At 43.5% G+C, this 14194-nt stretch overlaps 1 protein-coding gene across 4 annotated transcripts in view; it reads right to left on the bottom strand.

The window, feature by feature from the left end:
* The window catches only part of PLEKHD1 (pleckstrin homology and coiled-coil domain containing D1), a 110925-nt gene that overhangs the window by 81233 nt on the left and 15498 nt on the right, over nucleotides 1-14194 (bottom strand). For 3 of the 4 annotated variants that reach the window (XM_033952356.1, XM_033952358.1, XM_033952357.1), the window contains exon 2: nucleotides 769-862. In XM_033952356.1, the coding sequence (XP_033808247.1) occupies nucleotides 769-862 (94 nt within the window). Of the gene's footprint in view, nucleotides 1-768; nucleotides 863-12730; nucleotides 12845-14194 lie in introns of those variants that run through there. The other variant, XM_033952359.1, reaches the window with a different exon arrangement.

Here is a 14194-nt window from a genome sequence, read left to right as displayed (position 1 = left end):
CGATAGCTAGTCAAAAAATGAATTGTTAGTTCAATATAATAGGCATCATCTTACTTATTTTGTTTTGTTTTCTATTTATTAACTTTGAAGTGAGCTCATATGGCAACCACATTATTTTATCCAATAAGTTTGAAGTACTCTTGGAGGGCTCTCTGGTCTTATTGTATTCCACACACTTCTCACTAATCATCTGACCTTTAACGGGGATGGGTGGGAATATTTATGAATTAGGAGAATGGAAAATAGAGGGTTGCCAGAAGAGAGAGGAAGATTGGGTATCAAGCTGAGAAAGGAGGAAGAAGAGGCAGGGGTAGGAATCAAGCTGGGGAGGGGAGGGATGGGTCATGTCCTCCAGAATGTTCTAGACCAGTGATTCACAACCCTGTGCTGGAGAACCACCAGCCAGTCAGATTTTCAGAATAGCCCTAATGAATATGCATGGGGCAGATTTGCATGCCTGTCACCTCCATTATATGCAAATCTCTCTCATGCATATTCATTAAGGGTATCCCGAAACCCTGAGTGGCTGGTGGTCGTTGGGAACCACTGTTCTAGACTATAGCTCCCAAAAGGTTATGATCACTTTGGTTGTACAGAAAAGCTATTCTCATGGCTTTGTTCTACAGAGTTTGGAATATATTATCTCTCATACAGATCTTGTCTGTCTAATTAGAAAGACTGAACCAACTCTGCTGCTATTTCTTCAGGTACAAAAAGAAAAGTAGCAGACTGTACAGAGCAAGAAGTTAGTGCCACGAGCTCTCTCACCTTTGGATGGATGTTGAAGTACTTATTACTTTCAAAACTTCTTTTTTCATTTTCAGCATAGTAAAGCAAAAAACTGTCTTTTATAATAAAGAACCTGGAAAGAAGAGAGCAAATACTGTAATGATTAAGTTCAATAATGAGGCAGCCTGAAGCTTCAGTTTTTTGTTCCAACCATGTAAACAAACTGCCTAGTTGTAGACAGTATATAAATTTTTTAAATAAGAAAGAACTAGATCTACACTAGATTGCATGGCAAGCAAGCTACCAAAACAAATTTGGTTTTGGATTCCCCCCCCCCCACACACACACTGGATACCTATATAAAGCATTCTTGTGGCTTTCCAAGTAATTAATGCCATCTTCCCTAATTTACTACCCAAGCCCGAGAAGAGTACACCTTCCCCCGATATGCAATGCTATTTCACTGGCCAGGAATGGCTCTTGGCCAGTAAAATAGCGTTTGGCTGGCTAATCACTAATGTTCAGTGGGAGGTACCTGGTTATCTCTGTTAATATTTGCAGTTAGCAGCTAGCTGGTTATGTTGCATGACTTAGCCAGCTAGCCGCAAATATTGTTATGGTTATATCGAGGGTGGGAGGCGCCTGGGTCCATGACACCCCTGCCCTCTTTTCCACCCTTGCTTCTTCTAAGCTCCGCCTGCCACACACATGTGCCCCTTCCCTTCCCCCGTACCTCTTTAACTTCCCTGGTGCGAGCAGCATCTCCAATTTGCTGCCCACATCAGTCTTTGACATAACTTCCTGGTGCCACAACCAGGAAGTGGCATATTTACTTAGCCAGTTAAGTTAGAGACAGCCAAAAAAAACTTGCATATTCAATGCTGGCTGCCAGAAATGGCCTGACATTGAATATCCAGGTTTAGCATTAGTGTCAGGTGGACAGCATGCTGCCCAGCACCAGCTGAATATTGGACTCAGAGTGTTCAAGGCCGCTAGGTAGCAATTAGCCAGACTGGTCAATAGCAGCTTCTACTTGGTTAACTTCCGCTGACCAGGTCCTTTGCCTGTTATTCAGTGGCACCTAATTGGTAGTGCCTCTGAATATCAGGTATTCTTCAGTGTCTGAGGAAGAGCTAAGGAGGACACAGAAATTATCATGGCAAGACCAATATTCTGTGCCAGTACCCAGGTACTATCTGGGCATGTAAGACCACCTAAATAGCTGTCCCAACTTGCCCAAATTACTAGCTGGGTATCAACACTGAATATCAGCGATATCTAGATAACTTCAACCATCCTCTGATTCAGCATCGGTAACCACTGAAAGTCCAGGTCTAAATTAGCCCATGGTGGTCAACACTGTTCCCTCTAAGATGAGCAGGAGTCCTCCAATTGCATTGCTTTCAGTGGGGGCGATGCTTCAATATTGTGTCTTCTATCACTAGGCAGGTTTCCCAGAGCTCTGTAGAGCTTCCCTGTTTCTCGCTATTGAAAATATTATAGTGAAACAGTGCCCTATACTGGCAGGACTATAAGTAGAGGACTCCCATTCAGTTTAGAGGGCATAGTGCTGGCTAGTGCTTTAAAAAAAATCTGCTACACTCCAAAGGTTGACTATTCCCCCTATAAATACTGCTCTCACTCACAAACCATTAATGTATTGCTTTTTATTACTAGGTTTATGCTTATTGTGAGAATATGCTATAGTGCTGGTCATATCTAAATATGAAATTAGTTTACAATCAAGTAAAAAGACAGAAGAAAGAAACTCCAGTGATATGAAAAGATAGCTAATAGTGAGAAGCAGAAAGACAAGATAATAAAAACAACAGAACTTCCTCATAGATTCCCAACTTGCATCAAAGCTGATCAAACACCAAACTGAAAAGAAGAGTTTAACAACGCAATTTAAAATTTGTATTTAGATTTTAGCAAAGCATTTAACGGTGTTCCACACAGGCATCTAATAAATAAACTGGATGCCCTCGGGATGGGCCACAAACTGATAGACTGGGTCAGGAACTGGCTGAGTGGATTTGGCAGCTAAGATTTAATGCTAAGAAATGTAAAGTCATGCATTTGGGATTTGGGAGAGATAGTATGTGATGATCTTAAGGTGGCCAAACAGATCAAAAAGATGACGGCAAAAGCTAGAAGGATGCTAGGGTGCATAGGGAGAGGAATGGCCAGTAGGAAAAAGAAGGTTTTGATGCCACTGTGAGACCTCATTTAGAATATTGTGTACAATTCTGGAGAATGCACTTTCAAAAAGATATAAACAGGATAGAGTTGGTCCAGCGGAAGGCTACTAAAATAATCAGTGGGCTTCATCATAAGGCATATGTATAGGGACAGGCTTAAAAATCACAATCTGTATACTTTGGAGGAAAGCTGGGAGAGGGGAGATATGATAGAGACGTTTAAATACCTATGTGGCGTAGGAGGAGATAGTGGATGCTGAAGATGGCAGACTGGATGAGCCGTTTGGCCTAAATCTGCCATCACATTCTCTGTTTGCATAAGAAAGCTCAGTCCATATTTTATATATCAATCACAGAGAAAAGATTAAGGGGCATAGTTATCAACATGAGCTACCATTAAGGTATGTGATTTTTCCACTAACTTGTACTATTTTAACACAGATCCCATTTTATGCCACGAGACCTAGTTGCTAATAACGGTGGCTAACAGTAAAATAACACATCTAACTGTAACCCACGTTGATAAGTTTGCCCCTGAATGTAGCAGTGCAAAAGAAGTCATAGAACCACAATGAGAGTTGGGAGTCTGCTTTCCTGATGACTTTCCCAAACTGTTCAGCCTTTTCTCAACTAAGAATACAGACATTCACATGTGACAAATCAATTTTAATAAAAAGAAAACACAAATAATTCCAAAAAGCTAAGTGATATCTTTCCACATTAAAAATAAATAGCAGAAAATCATTCTGTGCCATAAAAAGGTCACATTTTGAACTGCGGAGGATATAATAGCATCAGAGTAACCCACAAAATGTTTATAATGTCATTAGAATTCTAAGCCTTGCTTATCAAATCACCATTACCTTCATGCTGATTGTACAGACTCCTTTTTCTTCACAGACCTGCTCTTTTTAGCAATGTACTTAGTGCATCTGCAGTCACTGAATAGGTAAGAAGCTATATACTAAAATTTTGTGTGGTATTCAATTGCTGGCAAAATCTCTCAAGCATACTAAATCTAACCAGTACACATATATAGTTTCTGACTGAAACTCCTCTTATACCCTCTGGAAACTGCGCACCATCAAACGCTACTTCGACCACCAAGCCTTCCGTCTACTCGTTCAATCTCTGGTATTAAGCATATTAAACTACTGCAACATTATTTACCTGGGATCCTATAAAAATACCATCAAACGTCCTAGAACAGTCCAAAATGCGGCCGTCCGCCTCATCTATGATCTCAAAAAATACGACCATGTTAGCCCCTACTACACCAAACTCCATTGGCTTCCAGTAGAGGCAAGGATCATCTTTAAGTTCGCCTGCCTCTGTTTCAAAACTCTTACAGGATCTTCCCCAATCTACTTGTCTGAGCACCTTGAAATAGCAGGCCCCTCTCGCACACGAAACGCCCACCTATTCACCTTTCCCTCCCTAAAAGGCTGCCTCTACAAGAGATTCATTGATAGAACCCTAGCATTCCAAGCGGGCAAATGGAACAATTGCCTTACCGCCCTCATCTCCAACTCCCCGCCCTACCACCTGTTCAGGAAGTCACTAAAAACCTACCTCTTCGACAAATTCCGCTAACGCTGCCTTCCCTCCTTCCCTGCACCCTCCTGACCTCGACATGCCTCCATTCCCTCTGACTACGCCCCCCTCCCAAGCCACTATGGCCTCTCTTTCTCAATCTCTGTTTTATCTAATTGCCCTGCCTTTTCATTGCCTCCATTTAACATCACTGTAAATGTACCACCGCTATAACATGTAACATCGCTGTATACGTACAGTCTCTTCTTTAGTATATGCCTTTTTATTACTGCTATTTATGTAACATCTCTGTAAATGTAACAACACTGTAATATGTATCATCGCTGTAAATGTACAGTCTCTTCTATTGTTAACCGCATTGAACTTCCATGGTATTGCGGTATACAAGAATAAAGTTATTATTATTATTATTATTATTATATCAGGAAAAGTGGTTTTAGGGTCTGTTTGCTAAAGTGTGGTGAATTTTTAAATGGAAAAGAAAACCAAAATCTAATACAGAGCTGTTGTGAAGCCTGTATCTAATTTACGGGAGCATGCCCAGCTCTATCCAGTGCAGCTGAAAAAGGCTCATTTACTGAAGGACATTGGGCTACAATGTGTGCTTAGTTCATGAAAACAGGTATTTTGCATGTTTGCGCACACCAAACCACGCATTACTTATTTTTTTCAAATTTTTTTTTTTTTTGGGGGGGTGTCATTGTCAGAGAAAGGATAAAAATAATATATAAAAAAAGAAGTGTTAACTATCTAACATAGGGTTGCCATATGGTTTTAGAAAAAGGAGAATGGCTTGAGACATCTGGGCTTTACTTCCATGGCTTTCAAACCTGGTTGTCTCAATCCGTCCTCCTTTTTCTGGAGCCATATGTTAACCCTAATCTAGCACATTAGGATTACTATGGGCAGTGGCGTAGTAAGGAGGGAGGGTCTGTCTCGAGCGCCCTCGGTGGGGGATCCAGCACCCATCCTCCTCTCCGCTTCCCTCTTCCCTTCCTCGTACCTTTTTAACGTTTGCCCCACGAGCAGCAGCCCCAACCTCCTGCTCGCGCAAGAGTCAGCTCTTCTTCTAATGTCACTTCCTGGACCCATGCCTAGGAAGTGACGTCAGAGGAAGAGTCGACGCTGGAGCAAGCAGCAGCTTGGGGGTTGCTGCTCGCACCGCAAACGTCAAAGAGGTATAGGAGAAGGGAAGGGGCATGCGCACGTGGCAGGAGGGGGTAGGGAAGAAGCAAATGGGGATGGGGTGGTAGAGAAAAAGGCAGGGGTGGGGCACCACTGCCCCGGGTGCCTCTCACTGACTGTGTGCTAACTCATCAACTCTGGCTTAATGTGGGAGCACTTAACACCTCCTAAATAGGAGGCAGTAAGTGCTCATGCGTTACCTTTCTGCAGGTACCATGTGTTAACAACAACCACTATTTCCTCTAAACCGAGTGGAAGTCCTCCAATTAAATTGCTGCCCTTGGGGGGGGGGTGCTTCAAAATTGTGTCTTCAATAGCTAGGGATAGGCAGGCTCCCTGGTGTCCTGCAGAACTTGTGATAGTGCTCCCACTGGCAGGACTATAGGAGGAGGACTCCCTTAGAGGAACAACAAGAACAATAGCTCACAACCTACCAAAAAAAAAAAAAAAAGCTTTAAAAAACGCCAAGTAAAATCTGGGCTTAATGCACGGGAAAGTCCCATATTAAAACGTGCTAAGTCCAAATTTTACCACACGTTAGTAAAAAGGTCCCAAGGGGCTGATTCTGTACGTGGCGCCTACCGCGTGTCAATTACAGACAGGTCTGCTTCCAGAATTGGAGATACCAGCGCCTAGCAAGGACCCTAGGTGCCGAAAATGTAGGCCAAAGCCTATATTTCCTATATATAGGCCTATATGTAGGCCAGAGCCTATATTTCCAACGCCTAGAGTCCTTGCAGACTCAGGGCCAGCCGCGCCTACTAAATTTGAAGTCCAGCGCCACCGCTAAACACAACCACTTCCAGGCTTAGGCGTCGGACCCGGAGGGTGCCCAGCGGCACCTCATTTTTTTCAAATGAGCTTTTGTTTTTTAATGGCACAACCAATTATCATGCCATTTAAAACCAATTAATACTGAAGTTAGGCACCAACAAGCTTGATTCTAGGCACCTGCCAGCGCCTAGCTTCCGGCATCTTTTAGAGAACACGGGCCTGAGTGTATTTGCAATTAACACAAATGCACTTTTCTCCCTCCTCTCAAGGTGGCAGTAGGTGCACCGTGCTAACTGCATAAATGACAGCGTACAGTAGAGTACACTAATTGCCATTGGCAGTCCACGCCCATGCTCTGTCCATTTCCCTCCCCATTGCGCAGTATGAAATTAGCATGTGCTGTCTTGTCACTGCAGCAACAGTTACAGTGCTCATTTGCTAATTCACATTTTATCTGTTTAGTGCACTTTAGTAAACACACACTCAAGGTATTTATATTGCCATCTAGGCACATTCTATCAGCATGGTCTGAAGAATAATCATTTGAACTCAAAAATACTGTGTCTAATGAAAATCACACACACTTTTTGTATTAAGAACATAAGAATTTGCTTCCGCTGGGTCAGACCAGAGGTCCATCGTGCCCAGCAGTCCGCACCCGCGGCGGCCCATCAGGTCCATGACCTGTCATGTTATCTTGATTTAGCCCTATAGCCCCCTTGTTTTTATCTATACTCTTTCCATACTCTTATCTACTCTTATCTGTATCCCTCAATCCCCCTATCCTTCAGGAATCCATCCAATCCCTCTTTGAATCCCCGTAGCGTATTATATAGTATATAGTTTTATTTTTTTAAAATTCTTTATTCATTTTAAAACTTTCAATAAGTGCAATACAAGATAAAAACATTTTACACTTTAAGATCACTTAGGGCTCCTTTTATCAAGGCGCGCTACAGGGGTTAGCGCGTCGGACATTTCATCACGTGCTAACCCCCACAGCAGCCTAAAATCCTAATACCTCGTCAATGGAGGCGTTAGGTACTAGCGCGGCAGGCAGTTTAACGCTTGGTATTCCACGCGTTAAACCGCTACCGCGTCTTTGTAAAAGGACCCCTTAATATTCTATCAGAAACTAATTCAAATCAAATATCCCACCCCCCAACAATTATCTTCAGTTATAAGAAAACAAAAATTATCCCCCTCCCCATCTTGGACGTGTATGTTCAAAGGGAAAAAGTAACATTCATTCTTTACAGTTTTTTGTTAATAGGTCCCAAACATCCCTAAATTTCTTAAAATGCCCCTGTTAAATAGCTATAGCACACTCCATTTTAAAAATGTGGCATAAAAAAATTCCACCAAAAATTATAACTTAGCCGATCCCAATTTTTCCAATTATTTATAATATGCTTTATGGCAACCCCTATCATAATAAGTAGTAATTTATTATTATTAGATGAAATTTGGCTCCTTGCTCTCATTGATGTACTGAATAGCACAGTATCATACGATAAAGCCACCGGACTTTCCAGTAAATTATTTAATTGACTCCATATGGATTCCCAAAAAATATGTATCAATGGACAATAGAATAGTAATGATCTAATGTTCCAGCTTCAAGATGACAGTATATAGTTTTTAAAAAATGGAGTATTTATTGAATTACACATATAGTAATCAAAAATAGTATTTGAGAAAGAAAAGGTGTACAACAGCAGTCAATTACATATTGACACAGAAAAAGAAAAAAAAATGAAAGCTTAATGTATACTTCTTAGCCCACAGAAGCAGCAAGGTGGGGGAGGGGAAACCAACGGTCTTAAGAGCTGAATCTATTAATCATTAACAAATGCAGGAACCTAGTAACAGAGGTTGCCATATTATAATGCCCTTCATTCATGGATAATAACACCGGACCAGGAGAAGCCCTAGCATTAAGAAAACTCCTTAGTTGTTTATAGTCAGTAAAAGTAAACCTATAATGTATACCCAAGTTTACTAAGTCCTTACACAGGAAATGAAGACGAAAAGTTGCATCCATTCTCCATGGACAAGCAGTATAAGTCAGCCCCACTTTTGGTGACGTCATCTACGTTCCCATATCGGAATTGCTCTCCCAGAGCTCAGGTGAGGCTTTGGGAGCCTCATCTGAGCATGTGCAGGTAGCCCTATATATACATGTGCTGTCCCTCACTAATCCAGTTTAGTTAATCCGCCCTTCCCAAACGGACGGATCACAGCTCTCCATTCAAAAACAAAAAAAACAAAAAACCCAGAAAGAAAGAAAAGAAGAAGAATGGCAAAAAACAAACAAAAAAAAAACCGAAAAGCCTGCAGGAAAACCAGGTTTCAAGAAGTGCCTGGACTGCAAACGAAAAATTAGCTCCTTGGACCCCCATGAGGTGTGTGTCCATTGCCTAGGAGAAGCACACCTCATGGCAGCCTGCTCTCAGTGCCCAAAAATGTCACACCAAAAAATCCGGGCTATAACCAGTATAATCAATAGAATTCATTGGGGCAAGGATCTGCACACCCCTGAATGCAGCTTTTCTGCCCCACTCAAGGGGACAAGCAATACAAAAACTGGTTCAGCAACTATCAGAGACACACACAGTCACAGCAAGAACACGCATACATGTTGTCCCACACGCCAAATTCCACATGCGACCCCTTCAGTGGTTCCTCAGAAAGAATTGGAACCAACACACACAGCCTCTGTCTCACAGAGTCCCAATGGATCAGAAAATCTGCAACAACCTCAAGTGGTGGACACAACAACAGAATTTGTACATGGGCAAGCTTTTCCAGCAGCCACAACACCAACTGACACTCACCACAGATGCCTCAAAACCGGGGTGGGAAGCCCACCTCCTCCATCTGAGAACCAAGGGCCCTGGTCACCTTCCGAGGCCAAACAACACATCAACCCACTAGAACTCAGGGCAATTGGGAATGCCCTACAAGCCTTAGCTCCCTGGATCTCCAACAAGACCTTACTGATCCAGACAGACAATCAGGTGGCAATGTTCTATATCAACAAACAGGGAGGCATGGGCTCACTCACCCTCTGCAGGGAAGCCCCAAAAAATCTGGACATTTGCTTTATCAACCAATACTCTCATCCATGCCACCTACCTCCCAAGCCTGAACAACGCCCTGGCGGACAGCCTCAGCAGAAAGCTGGACCCCCACGAATGGTCCCTCCATCCGGAGGTAGCCCAGGATCTCTTCCACAAATGGGGCCTCCCAACAAGGGACCTCCTCGCCGCAGAGGACAACAAGAAGTGCCCTCAATTCTGCTCCAAAAGACCGACACAATACAGTCAAACCAGGGACGCTTTCTCCATACGCTTTTCCCCCCCATACCACTCATCCACAGAGTGCTACAGAAGATCAGGCAGGAGGCAGCCACAGTGATCTTCATTGCACCCTACTGGCCGAGACAGGTGTGGCTCCCCTGCCTATATCAGATGTCGGCACAGCCGCCAATCAGTCTACCGCTGCGACTGGACCTCATCACCCAGGACCAGGGACAAACTCTGCATCCCAGATTGAAAGCACTAACACTGACAGCATGGATGTTGAAAAGCTAATCCTGGACCTTTTCCACATGTTAACCGGGGTGACTGAGGTACTGCTAGCAGCCAGACGCCCGACAACTAGGAAATCATACAGGCTCAAGTGGAAAAGGTGTGTCTCGAAAGGAGAAGATCCACTCACATGCCAGGTCCCAACAGTACTCCAATACTTATCCACAGCAGGCCTGAAAACATCCCCCATAAGGGTCCACTTGAGCACTATATTAGCATTCCACAACTGCATCGAGGACAGGACCCTAGCCACACACCCAGTAGTGTCCAAATTCATGAAAGGGCTTATAAACCTGCACCCCCCCACCCACCGCCAGCGTGGGACCTGGGCATCATCCTCCGCAGGGTAACAGCGCACCCCTTTGAGCCATTGGAGGATGTGCCAATCAAATTCATCACCTGGAAAGTAGTCTTGCTCATTGCCATCACATCAGCAAGGCGCATCAGCGAGCTACAAGCCCTGGTGACATACCCACTAGACACACAGATCCTTCATGAGCACGCAGTGCTGAGAACTCACCCAAAGTTCCTACCTAAGGTAGTCTCACCTTTCCATGTAAACCAATCGATAGTGCTCCTCTCCTTTTGCCCGGGACCACATATCAACAGCATGGAACAACTCCTACACACCTTGGACTGCACCCGTGCACTTCGCCTATACATTCAACGAATGCAACCCTGGCGAAAGGCAGTACAACTATTCGTCTCCTTTGACCCCAACAAGCCAGGAACACCAGTGGGGAAATGCACTATATCCAACTGAATCTCAAACTGCACTGCCTCCTGCTACGAGCAGGAGGGAGTGTCCCTCGAGGGAAAGACCACAGCACACCAACTAAGAGCCATGGCCGCAACATTGGCAAACCTCAGCAACACGCCACTTCAGGACATTTGCAGAGCAGCCACATGATCTACCCCACACACCTTCACCAGACACTATTGCCTGGATCGCCCGAAAACAGACCTCCAATGACTTTGGTCTCAACATACTACGAATGGTGACCAAAACGGACACAGCAAAAGACACCAATACCTGGACTAGCTGAACAGGACTATCTGATCTGTCTGAATCAGACAGAAGAGATTATTAGACAGCTTATATTCTGCCATGTTGGCACAATTTGCACAATCCAAAAAAAAAAAAAAAGCTGTTACTCAAACACCACATTGGTGATATATATTTGTTATAATCGCTATCTGTTATTGAGATACATACTCTACCATGTTGGTAGATTTAAAAAAAAAAAATAAAGAAAGAAAGAAAGGGAGTGTTGGTCCAGTTCTAAGGAGCAACATAAAGTTCCTATTGTTTACAACGCATAACCTCTGACTGGTCTCAGTAACTGGGGCTTTGTCTCTGTCCCTCACCTGACATTTATGCAGCCTCACCCTACCGCAGCGAGGTAGCGTGTACGCAGAGGGGACCATCCCCGATGGGGACCCCGTCCTCTTACACCCTCTGCATCACACAGCTGGAGAGTCACCAAAAGTGGGGCTGACTTATACTGCTTGTCCATGGAGAAAGCGAAGTTACTTACCTGTAATGGGAGTTCTCCGTGGACAGCAGGATAAGTCAGCCACACTGACCTTCCCTCCTCCCCTATGGGTGACACTGCAATAAGACTCAAGCTAGGGGAATCACTGGATTAGTGAGGGACAGCACAGGTATATATAGGACTACCTGCACATGCTCAGATGAGGCTCCCAAAGCCTCACCTGAGCTCTGGGAGAGCAATTCCGAATTGGGAACGTAGATGACGTCACCAAAAGTGTGGCTGACTTATCCTGCTGTCCACGGAGAACTCCTGTTACAGGTAAGTAACTTCGCTGAACTGTACACTCCTGGAACATTTTGAGGCACTGGCTTGTCATACTTCCAGAAAAAACCCAGATGTGCTTACCCAAAACAAAGCAGAAACCAGGTGAAAAACCTCCACAAGCAAATGAAGAATCAACAAACAGTAGAGGTCCAGAATAATGTTGGTGTGTAATTTTATTCATCAAATCACAAATCCTCTACGGCCTGCCTCAGGAACCTTTATAAATCAAAACTTTTTTGGTGTAAGCAGCACGTTTTAACATTTCAGGTTTGTATTGTGATCTGTTCATATCTACAAATAACCACGTTTTGATATGTAAAGGCTCCTGAGACATGCCGTAGAGGCCGAAACATGTGCATGTCGAGCCACCACACAAAATTTTGTGATTTGAGCAATAAAATTACACACCAACATTATTCTGGACCTCTACTCTTGTTTGTTGATTCTTACCCAAAACAAATCATTCTTACAGCTAAAGAATGATTTCAATTTCTTCTCCCAATCATTTTGCAAATCATACAGGTCTAACAGGTTTCTAGCTGCCACTTCAGCTTCTAATGGTTTCTTCAGAGACTGTCCAAGTTCAAATCACATATCCTACCAGAGCTCCCTGTTCCTCTCTTTTACTAACTAGAATATAAAAAGCTTTAACCACGAGGGGAAAGGGAAAGACAAGATTATCCAGACTCATCAATATCTTGTCTGACAGAGAAATATTAGCTGCTGGAGGACAATTCAGAAACCTCAAGATCAGTCGATGTGGGTAATTCTCCAGTGTCTGGTCTACAAGGAATACTGATGTTATGTTTGGTTTCTGCATGCCCAGCTTGTATAGATTTAGTCTTCTGCTCAGCATCATTAAAAAGATACTCACCTTGAAGCTGTAAAGCCTTCTGATTAGTCCGAGTCTTATGATAATTCTCCAGTGCAAAACAATGTCATTAATACTGATAGCAACTGCTCTCTCAAGACTGGAGACTTCATCAGAAGAGTCTCCCATCCACCAATCAGTTCCAAATATCACACTAGCGGGGCTCCTTGTTCTCTGGCTCTAATGTTCCCAAGTTTCCTCAAAGATCATCCTGATCAACAGACAAATCAAAGGTGATGATCATTTCCAATAATAAGGAACCAATACAACTTTCCTGTGCTTTTGCTATCGATAATACCCAGCTCCCCTAGTCATGAAACTTAAGATCCTAGGTGGCACATTGAATTCTAAGCTGTCTTTTAACTGTCACATTAGTTCAGTGATACAAAAATGGTTTTTAAACTCAAATTAATCTGCTTTGAGGATCCTAGTCAATGAATTGGTCTTAATTCATCTGGAATACTGCAATACCCTGTTCTATGGTCTATAGGCTAAATCAGGGGTGCCCACACTTTTTTGGCTTGGGAGCTACTTTTAAAATGACCAAGTCAAAATGATCTACCAACAATAAAATTTTAACAAACACAAAGCACACTGTACGCAGAGAAAATGTTAATTATCTTTTGTATTCGGGGGAGGGGTTCAGAGGTCAAGGCAGATGACTTTAAAATATGCAATGTCACCTCAGTAACAATTATACAAAAATAGACAAATATAGCCCCTCCCCTTTTACTAAACCGTGATAGCATTTTTAGCGCAGGGAGCTACGCTGAATGCTCCTCGCAGCTCCCGATGCTCATAGGCTCCCTGCGCTAAAAACCACTATCGTGGTTTAGTAAAAGGGGGCCATAGTGCAAAATATAGACAGCAGATATAAATTCTCAAAATGGACACATTTTGATCACTCAATGGAAAATAAAATAATTTTTCCTACCTTTGTTGTCTGGTGATTTCATGAGTCTCTGGTTGCACTTTCTTCTTCTGTAAATCCAATATTTCTTTCTTTCTGCCCCCTCCTCTTTTCTTTCTGTCTCTCTTTTTCTCTCCCCCTGCCCCCCAAGCAATCACACCAATTTCTCCACTTCCCTGATTCTTTCCCTAAACCCCCCCCCCCTCCTCCAAGCCACCACACCAATTTCTCCCTGCTTCCCCGAGCCAGGCCTGGCGCGTACAAGAGCCAGGCACACAAGCCTTCGCCTCCGACATCAATTCTAAAGTTGGAGAGGAAGTTCCAGGCCAGCCAGGCAGCAGTTAGATGGCCCAGAATTTCCTCTCCGATGTCAGAATTGACGTCAGAGGTGAAGTCTTATGGGTCCGGTGTTGTAGGCACCTGGCCTAGCTCGGGGAAGCAGGAAGAAAAAGATTACAAAGGCAACGTGATCGACTTGCATTGCCTTTGCGATCTACTGGTCGATCGCGATCAACCATTTGGGCACCCTTGGGCTAAATAGATCAGATGTCTACAAT

Source organism: Geotrypetes seraphini, chromosome 7, assembly GCF_902459505.1.
Source record: "Geotrypetes seraphini chromosome 7, aGeoSer1.1, whole genome shotgun sequence".
NCBI classification, from domain to species: domain Eukaryota; kingdom Metazoa; phylum Chordata; class Amphibia; order Gymnophiona; family Dermophiidae; genus Geotrypetes; species Geotrypetes seraphini.
Note: the sequence above shows the minus strand (reverse complement) of the source record. Positions and strands in the feature narration are given on the sequence as shown.